Here is a 21,014-nt window from a genome sequence, read left to right on the forward strand (position 1 = left end):
CTAAGCTAACACCTATGCCCTGTTTAAATTTTTCCGAGCATTTCTTTAAAGTGCGAGAAATTTTAAAAGGCACCACATGACACACGGCTAACGTGCCGTGGGTTCGGTGCCCTCATATGAACGAATTGAACATTGAACGAATTAGCGAAGGCTGCTTCGCGCACTGATATCGAATGAACACGCTGTCTGTGACTGTGATGGACTACGATGGACCAAAGGCAGCATGGCTTTTATCACACTGTCAGCCTCGGCCCCTACATGCCTCTCTTCATTAGTCCGAAAATAAAAGAAAGAAATACGTGCTCTGCAACAAATGTTGTCTCCGGTCCTATATCACACTCGTACGTAGCGGCCGCTTTTTCGTTGAAGAATTTCTTTCTTAAAGCGGTGCGCCAACTTTGTCACTTAACGTCCATCGCAGCCACCGACAGCCTGTTCAATCGATCTCTGTGCGCGGAGAAGCTTTCACTAATTCGTTCAACTTACGTTTGAGGGCAATAAAGCGCGTCGCGTTAGCCGGCAGTCACGTGGGATTTTTGTAAGTTCCCCGCACTTTAAAGAAAGGCTGGAAAAAAAACAGTGCAGCTATCTTAGCATAGACGAAATAATCTGATGTCTCTGAACAAGCTCTACAATGAACTTTTGCATTGAAGATCTTTCACCAGATAATATATACAAATTTAATTAGAGAATCTTTGTTCATTACTCAGCTTGTCGGGCTGAAAAAAAATATCATGACGTGCTCCATGAGGCTCAGAAGACTACTGCGGCAATTCAACAGGCGTAGGGCCTATGTCTCTTTTTTAATACTTGGCCCAAGTTAACTGAGCCATGCTGCATATTTGCAAATTGCGGAATAATAAAACAATGATGATGATGATGAAAAGGAAGCTCTGCCGCAGGATTGTATGGAGAGATTATTATAAAACAAGGTAGACGTAGAACAATCACAATGACCGAATAAGATGGTTGCTTCGGGAAAGTTTGCAAGGCGATCTTTGCAAGAGAGGAATTACGCTTGTGATGATAATGAGAATTGTGTGACTGCGCAGTGGTAAATGTGATATATATGCAGGCGGATGCGGTTGTAAAGATTCTCAGTTTACAAATGTAGCATTTGATCGCCCATCAGGTTTGCGACGCCCTGCATTCATCAGAGGTGACTAAGCGGCAGCCTTTCACGCAAGCTACGCACCTACAGACAAATTTACGACTAGCTACTCACAGCAGCCTACGTTGGTGGCTCACTACATTATGAGAATCATTCGCATGGTTATACATTTATTTGTGACGGCGCAAATTTGAGGGCCGTAAAGTGCCGAAATCCTCCTCTGAGAAAAGAAGTGCTGTGTGCGATGGCAGAAGACCGGCTTGGTGATACAGCCAGCTTAAATCCCTTGCTTTAGTGACACCATTGCAGTAATAGCTCTCAAGGTTCCTTCAAGCAGAAATTCTGGCGCCTGCCAATTGTGTGTGTATTGAAATCGCGTTTTCTTGATTGTAGCACGAAAAGCAAAGCTCATGTTTTGCAAGGCTACGCCCGCTTTCCCGCTTCTCCTCCCAAACTCAAATGAAATAACGAGTTCTCGATGACTGAGACGCCGTGACGTAATTGTCCTACGGTCATCTTGTCGTCCGCCGCCTTCGTTTGTCGTGACGTCATCTTCGTGGTTGTCGCATCCCCTGTTTTCATGGGGTATTTGTGTATTTGTTGTCATCGTCCCGCTACCCTTGCTCTCGTCGCTGGATTAGGGGTAGAACATAGATAAGTGCGGAGCTTGCGCTACCGGGAAATCACGGCCGTGCATGTCTGCGGCGGCGTCTACTTGAAACTCCAGTAACCTCCACTTGCTCCATCACGCGAAATCACAGGTATACCTCGTGTCGAGGGCACATCGGCTGAGCGCGCGAAGAGTGCGTCCTGTTCCTTGTTACTTAGGGCGAACGGAGGACGTGATTCCTCCGCGTTTCGTACACCCTGCTAGTGTTTCGGGTCTACCTCGGGGTGTTGCAGTGTGCTCCGTCCAGTTGAGCTGGCTCAGCCTAATTCAAGCCTTGCACAGACCACTGGCTGACATTTTCTTGTTGCTTTCAAATGTGACAAAAGAATCTCAGATTTTCATTTTTTATTTTATTTTTGGGCATTACAGTGATGCGAGAGGGAGATGTTATCGAAAAACACGAGCAGAACAAGAGCAATGAAAGCAGTTTTGACAAACAGAAAACAGTTGCATAGCGGAAGGACGTCACACCGATAATCCAAATGGGCCGTTGGACGTTACGTACTGTTACGAACTTGCACCGCTGCACCACTATTACGACTTTGTGGTCCCGTAGCGCTCGTCACCCGTTTCGTGACAGAGCGTTGGTAGCGAAGACTCCGAGCCAGGCGTCGATGAGAATAACGAAAGGGATTTTATACATTATATACAGGTCATTGTACAGGACAAGATCGGATCGGCACTGGGGCCGAGAGCTCACACAAACGCGACTGTTCCCGCACGACGGCGTCCGGCGAAAACGCGTGACACATCTCACCCCAGTCGGGAGCGACACTCTCTCCCGGTGGGTCGGCGGATCCTGTTTTCGAGGCGGCCTCCTCGCCGCTTTATAATCCCCGAGAACCATTGTCACTCAAACGGCCCAATACAAAGTCAGCACACGACGGTCGTCCGAGGGGTCCAACCAGCGACCGCGCTGGCCACCCGGTTCAAAGTTCGCGCGCGCGGTGACCTCCAGGCAAAGGGAGGTGCGGCGCCGGGCTGTCTGGCACACGCTAACACGTCCGAACACGCTGCTCGCCGAGGCTTCTCCCGCAGGACAGCGCTGCCTGACGGCTCAGCATCTTGCCTTTTCAAGGGAGAATTTGGGCGCTCGCAGGATAAATTCTGCATCTTGCAGATTCGGAATCCGGGCTTGTGGTAATGGCACAACAGCATCCCCGCCCTCAGATAAGGCGCCGGGAAGACGAGCTGCCTCCACGTGGCTCGGATGCCAGGCGCGCACGTTCGTCAGGCTCGTCCAAGTTCACGTCCAGTGTCGGGACGCCAGGTAACTTCACGTGCCCAGGTCCGACTCGCCAGGACAGGAGCTCTGCTCACCGCGTCCTCGCCAAGGCACCTTGACCAGCTCCGCTCGGGTCGTTCCTAAGACCTTGCTTCTCGCCACTGGTCCCGCTTGGTCGTTCTGCAGCTTGCAAAACCGACCGGCAAAAGGCAACACCCAACACGAACAAGTGCCCTCTGTCTCCCGTCAAACACCAGACAAGGCCATAATCCAAATCAACCTAACTAAATCGCTATCCCCTTTTGCTCCCGCTGCAACAAGAGGCAGGTGTACGATCTAGCACACAAGGCTCAAACAATCAGTTTTCAAATTAACAACACACCAAAATAGAAACAATTAATAATCAGCAATAATAATGACAAATAGAATGGTCCCCTTGAAATCGCTTTGGACCGAAAACATACTTCTGAGGAAGCAAATGAGGTCATTCATTTTTCCCGGCGATATTTTCGCGGAATCCGAAGCTGCTTATATTTGCGACCCTGCTTATCCGTGTAGCGGCGGTACAATAAGCCAGATTCCTTGCCAAATGAAACCCTCCTTTTTTTCACTCCCCGTTTGACGCTCTTCCTCAGATCGGCTAGTGAACAATCTTCCTGTTGCTCGCGAATCCGAGTTTCCCTTTCAACTGCAGCCTGCTCCTGCCAGCTGGCGGAAACCGGAGCGAGTGTGGAGCCCGCGTCGCCTAATTGCGGCGTCGCGTCTCTATCGCGGCTAGCACTGCACGCGTCACTCCCACTCACCTCCAGGACCCGCTCGCCTAGGCCAGCCTCCGAGCTCTGCCTCTCCCGTGACTGCTCGCCACTCAAGTTACCTTGATCAGTCCGTGTGCCGCACCGCCTTTCGCTCACCGACGCAAAGTCAAGTTCCCTCGACAGCGGGCGCACTTTGGATCGCGTGAGCGCCATGTACGCCACGTCGGCAAAGAATGACTTGCCCTGATCCTTCAGCAGCTGCTCCGAGCTATTTGAGAAGAGGTAGGGAAATTGCTCCGGGAGGGCGGCAGACACAGCGGCCTCTGTGTTAAGTTTCCCAAACTCTCCTTCAATGACAACCGTTGCGATCGGTAAACAGACACTCCTCTCCTCGGCCACTTGCCGTATCCTAGCGCACTCTCCCGTAAAATCACTCGAGGAGACGAAAGACGGGTGAACAACGTCCATAGTGGCTGCAGAGTCCCGAAGTGCACGGCACTTCTTGCCGTTTACCTTAATTTCCTGCACATAGGGCTCCAATAGACGTATGTTTTTGTGAGTTTCCTGTATCGTTGCAAAAGCAATTCTCTCTGGGCAGCTTGCAGCGATGTGCCCTTGCTTTTTGCAATTGTAGCAGGTTAACGGTTTCCGTTTTTCGGGCTTTCCGGAAAACCCATCTCTCCTATCAGCTTTTTCTACGCGCACTGCCTTGCTGTGCAAGCTGCGGCGTGTGTAATACTCTTCCGCTAACTCTGCTGCCTTGTTTAGCTTAACATCCTTTAGCCTATCTTGCAGCCAGAGCCGGACATCCTCATCAATGCAACGGTAGAACTGCTCCAACGCGATGCATTCGACAATTTTGTCGCGGTCGTCGTTAAACCTCTTCGCCCTTCAGCCATTCCACCAGGTCGGCTTTTAGACGAAACGCGAAGTCAACATTCGACTCCTTGCCCTTTTTTGCATACCGGAACCTCTGCCGGAAAGCTTCGGGCGACAATTTGTACTTCCGCAGTAGCGCTTCCTTCACATCACTGTAGCTCTCAAACGCCTCTTTCGATAAGCAAGTGATTACGTCTGATGCCTCCCCAGGAAGCAACGCTAACAGATTCTGTGCCCAAAGGGATCGCTCAATGCTATTCCGTTCGCACACGTGCTCAAATTTCACGAGGTATTTGGCCATATCCTCTCCGGCGACAAAGGGTGGAAGTTGATCGCGTATTCTTGGACCGTTAGAAGTGAGACTAGGCGCTGGCGAGCTATTTCGGGTCTCCAACTCTTTCATTTTAAGCTCGTGCTCACGAATCTCTCTCCTTTCCTCCACGCAACGTTCCTTCTCCCTCTTTTCCTCCTCGCGACGTTCCTTTTCTTTCCTTTCCTCCCTTTCCCGACGTTCATTGATATCCGCCCAGGCCTCTGCGGCTTCCTCAGCCGTTACGTCCCCGGTCCTCATGACCTCAAGGATCGCATTCTTTCTTTTGGTTGAGCCCAACTCAATGCCCAACTCCTCACAAATTTCGAGAAGTTCCTTCACCTTGTACTTCTCCATCGTTCACACTGTCCTCCTGCTGTTTACCCTTTTTGAATATACCTGCCGTACGCTACTTTAACACTACTAGTAAGACATATGCAAGTATTTCACACACTGCCCTGTTTACCCCCTCAGCATCCCCTGGTTTTCAAAACACTCTTACTAGGCTTGAAACACACAAGGTTATCACAATGCAACACCAAATCCTTCCCTAAGCTACTATAACCTGTGTCAGAGAAAGTCTGGTGTTTGAGGTAAACTTCAGGCACTCACCGCGCCGAGGTAGCTGACGCCGGTCAATCCCACCGCTGCCACCAGTGTTACGAACTTGCACCGCTGCACCACTATTACGACTTTGTGGTCCCGTAGCGCTCGTCACCCGTTTCGTGACAGAGCGTTGGTAGCGAAGACTCCGAGCCAGGCGTCGATGAGAATAACGAAAGGGATTTTATACATTATATACAGGTCATTGTACAGGACAAGATCGGATCGGCACTGGGGCCGAGAGCTCACACAAACGCGGCTGTTCCCGCACGACGGCGTCCGGCGAAAACGCGTGACACATCTCACCCCAGTCGGGAGCGACACTCTCTCCCGGTGGGTCGGCGGATCCTGTTTTCGAGGCGGCCTCCTCGCCGCTTTATAATCCCCGAGAACCATTGTCCCTCAAACGGCCCAATACAAAGTCAGCACACGACGGTCGTCCGAGGGGTCCAACCAGCGACCGCGCTGGCCACCCGGTTCAAAGTTCGCGCGCGGTGACCTCCAGGCAAAGGGAGGTGCGGCGCCGGGCTGTCTGGCACACGCTAACACGTCCGAATACGCTGCTCGCCGAGGCTTCTCCCGCAGGACAGCGCTGCCTGACGGCTCAGCATCTTGCCTTTTCAAGGGAGAATTTGGGCGCTCGCAGGATAAATTCTGCATCTTGCAGATTCGGAATCCGGGCTTGTGGTAATGGCACAACAGTACATCTCTTCTAGAGGCAGTAGGTTCAACTGTTCGATAAGTATAAAAAAGAAAGAATTCTCGAAAAAATCTGCTCTACATGACAACCCCTTGATTTTAAAGATGTGGTCCCTGCGCAACAATATAAAGATGGTTGAAACAAGTTGAACTCTGCAATATCTTATGGTGAAACGTAATTGACTGGCGTCTGACGCATACTTTATGGTTATTTCTTACGCTCCGAAACAACGTCACTCGTCGCCTAGTTGATGGCTATATCGAGCGTATCAAGTTTATTACAAAATCTCTCTTATTTCAAACGTATCACAAGCATCACTGCCTCCTGACACTGACGATCTTTCTTTTTATTTCCTCCACCATCTTCTAACAGATAAGCGTATCTGCGCATGTGCGAGATTTTGTAGCCGACTGGGTACAGGTCAACCAGGATGTATGGCCAAAGTTCTTCGAGTATTGCCTTTCACTCTGTGGCTTGCCTATTGGTTCACCACTCAACAAAAACCTCAGGGACCAGCTGATCTCTCTTGACGATGAAGGTGGGTCTCATCGCAGTTCTCCTTAGCGAGTATAATTTGTCTTGCAGATGTTTACAATACAATTTTATTTTGACAACGAATACGTGTTAAAATCCCTCCCCCCCCCCCTCCGTGACACTACTCAGCTCGGCAAAGAAGAAAAAATAAGCATGATAACGACATTCGTGCGATTTACGACAGAACGCAATATCAATGCGTTTCACACATACGCATTTCACATGAAAACCTATCCTTAAATAAGTAGGACGTCGAAAAGGATCGAAGTAATGCGGCAATACAATTATTGCACACACTCAAACGTTGTTTAAATTGTGTCGGTCCTATAGCAGGCGCAAGCTGATTTTCACTGTCAATAACTTCAAGAGCTGGGAAGAGTTAGGGGTACAAAAGATGCTGCGTTTCATTGCCTCAAACTGTAGTTGTTCGAGTTGCTGTGGACAGTGCAGATGGGCCCTATACTGTGAAGTATACCTCAGCTTATGTTGTGGCAGTTCCATAGGTCCGGGAACAATTTATTGCACCTCCTGCCCTTTATATGAAAGTTTTTGAGTCTTTCAACCTAAAAGATTTGCCTGAAAGAATGTAAGTTTGAGCATGCTGGTCTTCCGTTTCAGCCTTTTAGCGCAAAACATATGCAAGTACAGTTAGCAGAGTTATTACAGCAGGCGGTACAGCAGATGACATCTGCTACATTGGCGTTGTGTCTTTCGCTTTCTAAAATGCTAAAATGATGTACCTGCATGTTTCTCTGCGCTGTTCGGCTAGCACTGATGGGATAGTTAGAACAATTATATATATAAATTGAATTTGCCTTCAGCTATCTGTGGTCGCTGATCCGTGTGTGCTTTTCTTTGAAATGTTTTAGCCTGTCCCTGATCGTATTCGTATCTGCAAACACTCCCGATTTGCTCAGGAGACTGCCGCATTGCGAGCAATCCTCCTAACTGTGCGGCTTAGCCAAAAATCTGTGAAAGACCAGCCCCAACCGCCCCGCAGAAAAAGAAAAAATGAAAATAGAAACAAAAACCAGCAAGAACATTGCAGCAGATCCAACATGCCCTGTCGAAATCTTTACATAACAAAGTTTACAAGGCAGTCTTCACGCTCACCCTCTCATCTGGCTGAAGGTTGCCACCTACCGTGTAACGTACCTTTGAACGTAACCAGCATTATAGTGGTTGAAAGAGTCAAGCTGGCTTTTTGTGCCAATTGTTTCGGGTACTCGCCATCCCCTTGGAGGCGCAGATGCGAGAGTCCACGCCGTAGACAGGCGGCGCAATGCACGCGCAACGTGACGCCATCTCTTCCGACGTCCTCTCAACCATCTCAACGTGGATCTCCGCGTCTCGACTCCTCGCCCTCTCCACCACTGGCCAACGACCTCATCCGCATGCCGGCTTTCTCGCTCTACCTAGAATTGCTGCGGGCAAAGTAGTGTGAGCCATCGTTCCTAGATGGCGCCAGCATCCCGCAGTCGCGTGTGAGCTGTTCGACAAGTTATCAGTTACAGGTGGCAGCCACTGTCAGCAAGAAAGGCGCTGAGATTGGCAAAGAGATCTTTGCTTTAAAAAATGTGCCACGCAGCACATCCCTATCGTAATTACTATTATGGGCTAGGTAGCCAGCCGAATCCAAATTTAAATCCAAGGCAATTATGTGTAAGCAGTGTAGGCCTGATTGAGTTCCCTTCAGATCGAAACACACGTTGAGAAGTGCCCGTCAGGCAAAAGTGTAGTCATTATTATCCTATCTTTACGCTCACTGGAGGGCGAAGGCCTCCGCAGCGATATCCAGTTATCCTCGTCTTGCGCTAGCTGATTGCAATTTGCGCCTGCAAGTTTCCTAGTTTTATCACCCAACCTTATTTACGGCCGTCCTCGACTGTGCATCCGTGCTGACAAAACGTTAGTCAGGAGTGCAAAGACATAAAAAGAAACGCGATGATCCCATACATCGGTGAATTTGTGAAAACCACCAATGCGTTGGTCCCCTCCAATTCTACTGCATTTACCTCGACGACCATGGTTCCCAAGCCAGCTTTTGAAATAAACCAAAGCCTTCCCACGTGTAAAAACAAAAAGCTCAAAAGTCCTCTCCTATAATAAAAGGACTCCATTTCATCTTTAGCGAAGGTTCGATAAAGTTTCACATAGTAACCGAAGACTACACTCGACCACTCTCTCAGACCCCGTACTGTGTTTCGACCTTAGATGGAGAAGCCATAAAGGAACAAGTAGATGAAGTACTGCGCGACGAAATTATCTAGCCTTCTAATAAGCGCGGGCGGGTCTTGCGGCCTCGTGAAGAGGAGTCATGGAAATCTCTGTCTCTGTCGCGATTATATTATTTCATTTATTTTCTTGAATACACTGCGGCCCAAATATGGACCATAGCAGGAGTGGAATAATGCAAAGTTCAAAACAATGTAGTAAGAAAAAGTGAAATGCAATAAAATAAAGCGCGCAGCGCTAACAGTCAATGTACTTTATAAACTGCTCAAGTGGCAATTTGCGGACACCGACACACAACAGATTCCAGTGGTTTATACTGAACCGCAAAAAGTATAATTAAAAAACTTAGAAGACGCTTAAGCTTCGCCTTCAAGAGTGGAACGCGATAGCGTTATCGCACCCCGTTCGCACCGCCCACTCGTTCGCTTGGCCTCCTTTTGAGTCACAGAAAGACGAAACGTGCGCCTGAGCAAGCGGAACGAACCAAAGAATTCAGTGTCTTGGAGGGAGAAACGATCTACGCGAGCCAAACGTCATGATCGGCACGGACAGCCAGGCCGCGACGCGCAATGAAGGCGGACGCGATCATGGGGCTGACGCCTCAATGCGATCGTCCTCTAGCTCGCTTGGGAGCCCCACGCAGACGCATGACTCCTCGCCAGCAGCACGGCACACATCACAGGGGATGCTTTCCCCTGTGATGTGTGTGACGCACTACGCCGAGGCGACACGTCAGAGGCGTCTCGCAACGGATGCTGCACCTAGGAATCGCGCTGTGAGCGGAAAGAGGAGCCGCGTCGCCTAAACATGGCGGTTCGAGTGATGCACGCTAGAAGTTGGAAGGGGAGATAGCGAGAAAACTTATTAAACGCAAGGGTATGGGCGTCTTGCGTTGGAGTTTGAGGTATAGTAGCGGCGCCTGGTGCCGGCGCGGGAAACGACATCTGGGTCGTACCAGCTTGGGTCGTATTGAGCCCTGGCTGTGCCGAAGCACGTTTCTAGGCCGAGTTTTGCGTCGATTCACACTTTTTCCTGCACTGTTGCGAGTGCGAAAATGCTCGTCACTTCTCACCGACCACGCCGACCACGCTGCGAGCTTGCCGCAGCCTATAGTTTAACGAAAACAGACTCTCCGTGTGCCGTGAGACGTAATGCTGGAAGCAGAAGGAATCGGTGACGCCGATCCGGAGAGACCTAGCCCAGCCTCGAAAAAGGCGTCACCGTCATTACTTCTGCGTCGTGGGCTGCCATGAACAAGAAGGCCTGTATCCCGACATCAGATTCTACCGTTTTCCTTCAAGGCCTCACGAAGTGGATCGTCGGGCGCGCTGCCTAGCTGCAGTTCGTCGCGCTGAGTAAGCGAAACTTCGCGCCATGCTGACTGCTTCGCCTGTCTTGAAGCTTGCTTGATTATCTGCGTTCTAAATTTCGTCTTTGGCACCTACAATCCCGACAGCAGACCGACATAGCTGCAGGCATGGCTGGTAATTCACGATTCGAGACCCGGCCACAGCGACAATTAACAATTCGACCGATCACGAAGTGGTGAAGTGACCAGGTGTGTGCAAATGACCACAAATGGCCGGGCTGATTCGGTGACAATTCATTGCCCCACAACGAGCAGCACAGGTTAGAGAGTTAAATGTGCTCATACTCGACCTCAAGCCAGCATGTTGAGGCAGCGCAGCAAGGTAGTATTGATTACAGCAGATCGATGTTCGAGCGCTGTCATTAAAAGCTACATCAAGCGAGCAGCGCACGAGCTCGCGCTGCAGCGCGATGCTCATATGCATTGCATCAGTCATTACCAGTTACTAAAAGAGACAGATGGCCGCTACCACAACGCAGGCATAACTACTTGTTTAGCGGCATGCAGTGAACAAAGATTACATGAGGCCCGCCGTTTCGCGGCATGTTGAAAGACCACTGCCGTCGCCGCGCGTACGATCGTGCGCTCGAGCAGTTCGTACATCGCGGCACGTACCGTCGTGTGCTCGAGCAGTTCCGTACACATGATGTCTGCTTATCGCTGCGGTGAATTCATTTATAGCAAGCATTTCCTCGCGTTTGTGCGCCTGAATCTAGCAGCGTGCAAACCTTACCTGAAGTTCCAATTCGTACGCGACTTGCTTCACTTGCGATTGACACCGCGCTAAAACTTCGCCGCTTAATTCTTGAACGGCATACGTGCACGTATTCGGCACTGCATAATTTCTTGCCATTACGCAGCGTGCCACCCCTGAAAAAATCTTCGGCGCCCGATATTCGCTGCAGGCCGTGATACAACACAACCGAAAGTAACGGGTCCATATTGTAAACGTGCTTCCCGAAGCAGACGACCGAGATTGGTACGACCCATTTTAGGACAGAGGGCGCTTTTTAGCACCTTTTTCGCAGCGCCCCCTGGGCAATGCAAGAGCCCCATTGGGGCATCCTCGCACCAGTCCCCGCACGGCCGCATGCGCTAAAACGAGACGAAGGGGAGTAGCTGTAGAGTGACGTGCCACCTGTTGGGGCAGCGCCGTACATTGCGAAGAGGGGGTCTTCTGTGTTTGCCGCAAGATGGCTCTGCGCGTGCGCCAAGCGCAGAAAAAATGTAGCGGAAACGCACTTCGCAACGCGTTTAACTGCAACTTCTCTTATTTATATTCTCATATTTACCGATTCGAGGTATTTGAACGAATGAAAAGACGCTTGCCCAGTGATCCCCGGAACTCGCACACTTCGGCTAAGAGGCCAAACTGAAATAGGCGCTGAGGACAATAACGTAGGAATTAGGCGATAGCTTGTGCAGAAAAAAGACGGATTTAAATGCGTCATATCTTACGATATCGGTCGCTGTAGAAAGCAGAAGCGAAGTATTCTACGACGGAAAAGGCGTGCCTCACTGTTATCTAGGTTACGTCTAAATTTCGGCCTTATTCATACGGTACGCCGATCACCGTAAGCTGCCACAACGCCTTGTGTTGGCTCGCTAACTTCAAGGACACTTCTTGCTATCTTGCACTATGAAGCTTGAGGCTGCAAGAATATTATACGCCATCGCCCGCAAGACCGGGCGCAATCAATTTGATGCCGCTTGCTTGTCTCGCACTGCCACTGACCATGGCCTTACAACGAACGAGGCGACGACACCTTCCGCCAACAAGAGCAAATGAGTTCGCTGAACTGCAACGAGCGAACGCGGAACTCGGGAACATTGTGGAGTGTTTGGAAGGCAAGACAGACTTCGTCTTCAGGGCATTCAGGTGTAGATTGTCTTTGTTTCCTTTGCAAAATGACGTTCTCGTAAAGTAGACGGTCTCCAGTCCGTGTCAACTACCTTCTCGTTATGGTCCTGGCAGTGCGACCAGATGTTCAGCGTGCCCTCCAGGATGACCCAACCGCAGGTTACCTCGGTTTCTCTCGTACACTTGCGAGGATAAAAGAGAAGAACTACTTGCTGCACATTTCCGCCGATGCTGCCCATTATGTCAGGACCTGCTGAGACTGCCGATGATGGAAGACAATGACAAGGCCAGCGGGATCACTACAGCCCATTAGACCTCCTTGGTAACCGTTCCAGCAGTCTGGAATGGACTTGCTTTGGCACTTTCTCGTGTCTACATCTGGGAATTAGAGGATTTTTTTTGCCACTGACTACCCGCTACGCAAAAACGAAAGCCCTACCCAAAGGTAGTGCGGTGGAAGTGGCGAAATTCTTCTTCGAGAAGATCATGCTACTAGATGATGTACAAGTAATCATCATCACCGAATGAACAAAGGCTTTTATACCACCAAGTTTGCGCATCCTGCAGTACAGCGAGACAAGTGACTGGAGGACAACCGCCTACGAGCCGCAGGCGAATGAGTGGTCTTACAGAGTGCGTAGATAAGACGGCCACCGGCATGTTATCAATGTGCGTCGCAAGCTTCGCTTACAAGACACCACTACGTAAAACAATGAAGATGGCGCCGTTCAAGCTAGTTTACGGAATTAACCCGCCGATGACACTCGATGCCACGCTGCCGCACGTCACCTCGATGTCGCCGGCTATCACCAGCGCTCCGACCGCGCCCGCCTGCGCATCAAGAACCCGCTAAACACACACACACACACACACACACACACACACACACACACACACACACACACACACACACACACACACGCACACGCACACGTACGCACGCACACACACACACACACACACACACACACACACAGAGAGAGAGAGAGAGAGAGAGAGAGAGACAATATTGGAACCGTCGACGACACTATGTGGAATACCAGCGTGGTGATAGTGTAGGGATTTAGACCCCAATACGGCTGACGCGGACTGACCGGAAAGCTACTGTAACGTTATTTCGAACCATACAAGATCATCTGATGTGCACTGCAATAGGAGGTCGTGCCGGACGGCATTACGCGATCACAACGGTGCCGCGCACCACCTGAAGCCGTCAACCTCATGCGTATTAAATCAGTCTACAACTGCTAACAAGCTTTCTCACTTTATTTCTTTGGTGCATTGGTAATTTTCTTTACTATGTGTGCTTTTGTTTCCAACTTTTTTGTTCTGTTAGCCGCGTCGGGGCAATGCTTTTTAAGAGGGGGTCATTGTAGCACTTTAGTTTATATTTTTGCGGTGAGCTTTCACCGGCAAAGAAATGTTAAATTTCTTGCACGTTATCGACTCTTGTAGCCGATTGTATCTGTTCTCGGTGCTGTCGCAGAATCTTTAGTAATCATATTGAATCCGTCACGCGAATAGTGTGTACATTTTAGAACTTATTAGAAGCAGTGATTACGTTGGAACGTTCGATCCGTCAAGTATAAATAGCCGACGCGTCTGGCCCACAGACCAGGTTTCGATGATCGACAAGTGTGCTCGCCGCTGTCGTTGGGCTGAGTTTTACTAGTTTTCCTGTGCATAGGTTCAGCCAAGAAGCTGCTGACTTGTGTTATGCCACTTTGATTGTTCACCATCACTACAGCGTGACGATATTAGTGTTTATTTCAAAGTATGTGCAAACTGGTAGCAAAGATTCCAAGAAAGCCCACATATCAAGAAAATGGCGGCTAACAGGGACCACTAACAGCCAGCAAAAAATGAAAAAATAAGAAGTGACTTTACATCTTCAAATGGAAGTGACGTCAAGATCTTAGGCTGCTTAGTGCGAATGTTTGAATTCCTTTACCGTCTGGCCTTTCGACCGCTACGCCGGCAGTTTTCTTTTGAGGCTGAGGCGAGCTTGGGAACCGCCTTAACTGAAGTGCCAGCGTCTCATTAAATTATAGGAGTGGGTACCTCTTAATGTGAACATAATTAGGCTGTTATTCATGGCGATTGCTCCAGTAGGAAGGTGAGTGAATAGGAAAGAAATAAGTGACAATGCCACAGAGGTTTCAAAAGCAACTTCAATTTTATTCATCTAGAATAATTTAACCATTATACGTGACCGAATAAAACATGTTTCAATCGATGAAAAGGGGTATTGCCAACACACAGTCGTAATATATGTAGCAACATATCCGAAAACCTTTCACAGAGTCATTAGCAATTCCATGCGACGCCATGTATTCATATCCAACAGATATCAGAGAAGACTACATTGTCCCGCCCTATCATTAAGAAAACATTCGACTTACTGATTTCGCTGCCCGTTGGACACTAAGTGCCTGTGTTACGGAGAGTGAACAAACACAGCTCGACGTTTCTTCGTGGAGTGTGCCGCATTTATCGTCATGAAGAAATAAAGCGCGTCGGATGCCGTAGCGTGAACTTGCGGGATAACAAAAAAAACTGTAATCACACTTTTCGGCAACGAATGCCGTGCACTAGGTGAGGCAAAATTTGAAGTGAAATGCGTGCCGCACTTTGAACAAACATGCATGGAAATAAAAAAAACTCGGATGACACCGCCGCGTTCAAATTGACAATGCCATTCCGCACGACATAATATCTCGCTTGCACAGTCTTGCATAGTCTTGCGCCAGAATCACGGGTTGGTAGCGGTCACGATGAATGAACTAATGAAGTGTGAAATAGAAGGAAACATTGTCATTTGTTGTTTTAGTAAAGAAAACATACTTTAAAAGGCATGTTTACTCGTATTACAGTTTTCTGACTAAAAACTTTCGCAGATTTTTTTTTTTGGGTAGGTTTTCTAGTTTAAGTGTTTGTCCCCCCCTCATTTAGTCACGCCTCAATCGCGTACCACCAACTAATATCTCCGGCGATAGGTTTTGGCACGCTTTTCGTTCCAAGCTTCGCGAACTTTTTAGATCGAGCTTGGTTTGTTGAATACCGCATAGAATTAGTGCACACAGAAGCGCCGATGACACGATCTAGTGACGCTGATGTGAACTAAAACGCACAGAATTGTACCCATGAACAACAATGTTCTACTCATCTTGGGGTGCCAAGCTGCTGGCAGCTTGGCACCCGTTGTGACTGCGTAAGGCCGTCCGGCACGAACTCCTATTGCAGTGCACATCAGATGATCTTGTATGGTTCGAAATAACGTTACAGTAGCTTTCCGGTCAGTCCGCGTCAGCCGTATTGGGGTCCAAATCCCTACCCTATCACCACGCTGGTATTCCACATAATGTCGTTGACGGTTGCAATATTGTCGTTCCGTTTTTTTCTGTGTGTGTGTGTGCGTGTGTTTCTTTTTTTTTGCTGGTTCTTGATACTCGCTTTCTTTTCTCTCTGTTACAGCAAGAAATCAACTCAAAGGCGTTCCTCTGGCCCTGTGGCTTAAAAGACCTTTATAAGCCAGTGTGTAGTATTAGGACATTACGCGTCGTAATATCGTTTTAATAAGCGCCTCTATGTCAAGTGCACCGCCTGCAACTTCACCGATTATGATACATGATTTCCGCAATTAAATCAAAGCAGAACGAGCGAGAATACCTACCGAAAAGGCGCCATGTAAGAAAAAAAAGAAAACACACAAAAAATGTATTGCGGGGCTTGTGACGCAGCATTACATTGTCCCTCGGCTCCGGTATGGGAAAAGGTCGGGAAGAAAGGTCGCTTGGCTATGCTAGTCGAGCCTAAAGGAGAGTATATCAATGTTGGCGGTGAACCTCACAGGGAGCCCTTTCACCATGGTGATATAAGATTTGGATTTCTTCTATATCCTATTATAAAGAACCAATTTGCAAAATCATTGCGGCTGTCTGCGGATAACATTATTATACGCAGTGGCATACATCTTGTCGGCCCGTGCGGATCCGGTAACCAAGGAAGCGTTCCTGGATTCCCCGTCTGCCGTTACAATCGACGAACTGGAAGCTTACACTGAGAGCACTGTCTCTTCGGGTGAGTATATGCCTATAGTTAGATCTGTAGCATCGTAAGTAGAAAAAAACGAAAATGGCACCCGCCACGGTGGCTTAGCAGTTATGGCATGGCACTGCTAACCACGAAGTCGCGGGATCGAATCCAGGCCACCGCAGCCGCATTTCGATGTAGGCGAAATTCAAAAACACCCGTGTCCTGTGCATTGGAGGCACGTTAAATATTCCTTGGAGGTCAGAATAAATCCGGACTCTCCCACTACGACGTGCCTCATATTCAAATGGTGGCTTTGGCACGTAAAACGCCACACTTGAATTTCAATTCAGAAAAAAAGACCGAGAGTTTCACCCGCAAAACGAAGCACTGGGTCCGGTACCAAGGTTTAACGTTTCGCTGGAACTTCTTAGTCAGTGTCTGAAAAATGCGCGAGTCAAGCTAAAGGGGACGTGACATACACTAGTGCGGCAAAATCTTGGGAGCAAGCTGTGACACCGGGCTAGTCGTATTGCATGATATAACCAGCGCGTAATTAGACAAGGACAAGCGCTGGCTTCCAACTGGCCTTTATTAAAAAGAAACATCCCCTGCACGGGATCACAACCACATATATTTGTACAAGTTTTCAAGACCACTACAAATCATAGGAACACACTTAGCCCAAAGGCGGCTCCCCACGTTCAGCTGACCCTAAGTAAATTTTTTATCCGTCAACGCTACGGAAGGCTTAGTGATACAGTTGCCTCCTGCAATACCCGGTGCCTTGTATTGTAATGTGCGTTTCTAACTAGTACTGCTGTCTTGCCAAAAAGGGGACGACACCCGCATTGAGAGCAATGAATTCCAAGAAAACCCGCTCTCCCCTTTTTCATTTTCTCGCTATGCTCCCCCAATCTCACGAGGTAATTGCGGGAGGCTTTCTTCAGGAGGCAAGAACAGGAGTAAGCGCATTTAAGTATTACAAACTAGTGAGCTAATTACCTGATAAATGTTGTCCGTATCTTTACAGACACGTTCCAAGCGACATGGTTTCTAGAGACACAGTACATGTAATGAAGAGCAAATTAATGCTTTTGACTAATAAGTGTACAGCTTGGCCGTGAGTGTTATGTGGCGCAGATTTTACGTACATATATGTCGTATAACCACGTACGCACTTTTTCATTCTCGCACCGTAGTAGCTTTGCCGGCGTGGTGAGGAATCGAACACAGCGTTTGCAGAGCCTTTCAAAAAACACAGAATGTAAGAAATATAAATCCATCGATTAATGTGGAAACAGTACAAGCTGACCGATGCGGTTAGGTTGTAGGGACAGTAAGAGAAACATAATAGAGACTTCTGTGGAGCCTATGGTGAAAAATAGGTGGAACAATGGGGGTGCAATAAGCGATAACACGGCCTGCAGCGAATTTCCAACAGTGAATAATGTAGTTTAGAGTAAAATACACGTACCTTAAGATTGAAATGCAGCAGAAAATAAAGAACGAGCTTGGTGGCAGGTGATACTGCTCCATTTCTAAACGGATGTTCACATCATCATTATCATCATCATTATTTTATTGTGAAGCATTTTTTGCGAACACCAGACATTTAGAGTCTATCTATCTATCTATTCCATCCATCCATCCATCCATCCTCCAACGTCGTGATGCCATCGTGGTCGTTCTTTGAGCGGTTAAAAAAATTAATTATGGGGTTTAACGTGCCAAAACCACTTTCTGATTATGAGGCATGCATGCGCGACATGACATCATTGCCGTGACGAGAACTTATGCCGATCCAGTGGGCCAAGTTTTCTTTTAACTAGGCTGATGTCTATATATGCTCGTGCTCCTAATGGTCGTTGCATCATCCTAGCATCGTAATCTGACTCTCACCTCTAAGTCTGGCGCTCGAGCCAGGTGGCATGCGTAAGAAAATCCACGCATCTCGGCAGCGGCACGTGGTTGCATCCGACGATTGGAAAGCAAGTTTCCCATGAGCGTTGATTTCCGAACATACGACAGAAACGCGCCGCCTCCTCGTTCCTCCCGAGCCTCGTATCGGACTTTCACGGCCCTCCTCGTGGTTACCACGCCACTTAATCAAACATCGAGGCCGGCTCATTCCCCGTGTACATATCGTCGGAGTACGACAACGCTGCACTGCATTCCACTATTTAACCGTCATCACGGCTCGGCCAAGGTGTGCAGTGCACCACGCCACGCATCCGAATGGGGGGCACGTTAAAGAATAAGCACACGGGCTTCGTGCTGTCTTACAGTTTCATCGTCGTGTTACGCTTTTGTCGCCTCCAAGTATACCACGTGCTGCCGTCAGTCAACATTTGGTTTTTGCGTGTTTTACGCATCTAGCGTCTCCATGCCACTCGTTCACATGAATACGATCGTTCGTGAAAACGACGCAATCGTCCTTACTGTCGTTGACGTCTTGCTGCTGTCGTCACACGCACGCATTCTCGCGTTAATCCTAATTCACGGTACTTGCGGCACGGTCACAAACACTGGAATTCCGCAAACCCAGTCGTCAAACTAGTGATGGTTCGCAGATCGCCAAACAAAGCTGCATAACCAGCTGCCTTCAAAATGCTTCACATAACGTCTATTCCCAGTGCATGCATCTGCATAGCTCTCTTTTATTATCATGCTCAGCAACAGAAGACGTTTGCTTCTGATCTAAAAAGGCCGGTTCTATGTTTGTGGCTTTATTAATCTTTTTTTTTTTCGCTTGCAATGCACAAATGTGCAACCTTAAGGACACCTATGTCGAGTTTCTATTGCGAAGGGCATTTACGTAGACGAAGCGCACGGGAAATGGGAACACACACAGCGCAATGTGTGTATCTGGGCTTTCTGTGCGCTTCGCTCGGCATTGGGTCTTATTATTCTGATTTAAAATACACCAGTCGACTGAAGCTTTTACATTTTTCAACCCATGTTACACTTCTCAGCGCGTGCTCTCAATGGCGTGGCGTGAGATAAGGGCGGCAAGTGTGACTCGTGCGAAAGAAAATTGAGCTGTCGGTATACATTCGCAACTACGAATTAAAAAGCCCTCTAGCGACGGCCTCACTCCGCAGTCCTTGTCGATTAGAGACCTCAGCGGTAGCTGCAGAGAAAAACAACCGAGGTGCTAGAGTCTCTGCCTAATGCTATATGCGCACAAACTCTCTCTCCTGAAGGTTTTACGTGTAGTCGCAGTTTATAAAATCTATACAAGTAACCTCTGCACGCGAGACACTTCAGGGTAAGACGACAATGATAAAGCTAGCTGTGCAACTAACCAGTTCTAATTCATTTTTCTTGATAGGTTTATATTTGCTCCCGCTGGCTATATTTTTGCTGCGCTTTACAATGTGCAACACAAAGCAATAATTTCTTCTTCTTGTGTGCGACTGCTTAGTAAGCCTGAATAGTAGTAAAAAGTAACATTCGTACTTTATGTGCTTTATGTATTTTAGCCATGTAGACCAACCAGAAAGAGTCACGAGATAAATAATAAGCCGTCGTTTCTCGCTTATGACTTCCTACGTGCAGGTAGCGTGATTTTGTCTCCGTTTTGATTCACTCACTGATTAATTCATTCACGAGATTCAATGTGTCAAAGGCTCAGTTTTGATTGACACACTGATTAATTCGTTCTGGAGTTCAACGTGTCAAAGCGACACAAGTTTTTTACATACGACGTGCGCGTGCAGAGAGATAGAGGGAGGGGGGATGCGGCTCTGGATTAGTTTTAACCGCCCTCTTGTATTTACCTTTCATATAAAATTAAGTACATGAACACCCTGGCATTCTTCCCTCCAAGGATTGTGACTGGCAGTTGAACCTTGTTCGCAGCATCAGAACGCGTTGGCAACAGAGCCGCCAGTTCTCTTCTTAAAGTCTTTGTATGAACACTGCGGCAGGAAATGTCAGTTCACGATCAGAATCAATTTCAACGGTCAAAGTACGACAGCACGCCCTCAACCTTATCAGTGCACGACGTGTCGGCGCGTGAACGCAGACCGTTGGCGCCAGCTGCTGACCGAGCACGCCCGCGCTGAGTTCGTGGTACACGAGAATGTGCTTGCCTACCCTCGCGCCCTTAAGCTGGCGGATCTGCTCTCGCACCCTCGCCGGCGCCTCGCCATGCGCCGCCTTGTGGCCTGGCACTTGCTGCTCTTGCTGCTTGGGCCCAAGAGAGCGGTGCTGCAGGCCTACCAGGATGCCACCTATGACGCCATCAAGATGCCGGGACACCTACCGGTTAGTAGGCGAGCGTACAGGACGTGGTGGAACGCCACACTTACTACTACACGCTCTTCCTGTCAGAGCCACGTTTGCGATTCTGTGGTACGTACGTCGATCGGAGAGTCTGTCGGCATAGACGCCTTGCAGATTGTCAGGTGGGGCCACCGTCGGCTACCACAGAGCGCCACTACGCGAACCTTTTGGTGTTTGTTGGGACGTTCACACAAAGATTGGGCTGCGCGCGAGCTTGGCGGTAATGGTTAAGAAAAGGAGAAACAGACTCCGCAGGCAAATTGAAAATCTCCCCGCGAGGCGGCCGCAGAGGTCGCTATGACAACAAACAGTGCGACTGTAATAATAAGGTGAGAATTCATAGAATTGCAAGACAAGGACGCGCTCTTTCGCAGCGATAGTTTGAAGGCAAAGCTGATTTATGCCAAACAACATCTACAAAGTCAGTGAGGTGGCGTTTC

At 48.6% G+C, this 21,014-nt stretch overlaps 1 protein-coding gene across 1 annotated transcript in view; it reads left to right on the forward strand.

Moving 5' to 3' along the window:
- LOC135902734 (uncharacterized) overlaps positions 1-21,014 on the forward strand; it is a 48,677-nt gene that overhangs the window by 12,723 nt on the left and 14,940 nt on the right. Inside the window, exons 4-6 of the mRNA XM_065432954.1 lie at positions 6,626-6,791; positions 16,216-16,332; positions 20,315-20,556. Coding sequence (XP_065289026.1) covers positions 6,626-6,791; positions 16,216-16,332; positions 20,315-20,556 — 525 coding nt within the window. The remainder of the gene's footprint in view (positions 1-6,625; positions 6,792-16,215; positions 16,333-20,314; positions 20,557-21,014) is intronic.

Source organism: Dermacentor albipictus, chromosome 2 (genome assembly GCF_038994185.2).
Source record: "Dermacentor albipictus isolate Rhodes 1998 colony chromosome 2, USDA_Dalb.pri_finalv2, whole genome shotgun sequence".
Classification (NCBI taxonomy): Eukaryota; Metazoa; Arthropoda; class Arachnida; order Ixodida; family Ixodidae; genus Dermacentor; species Dermacentor albipictus.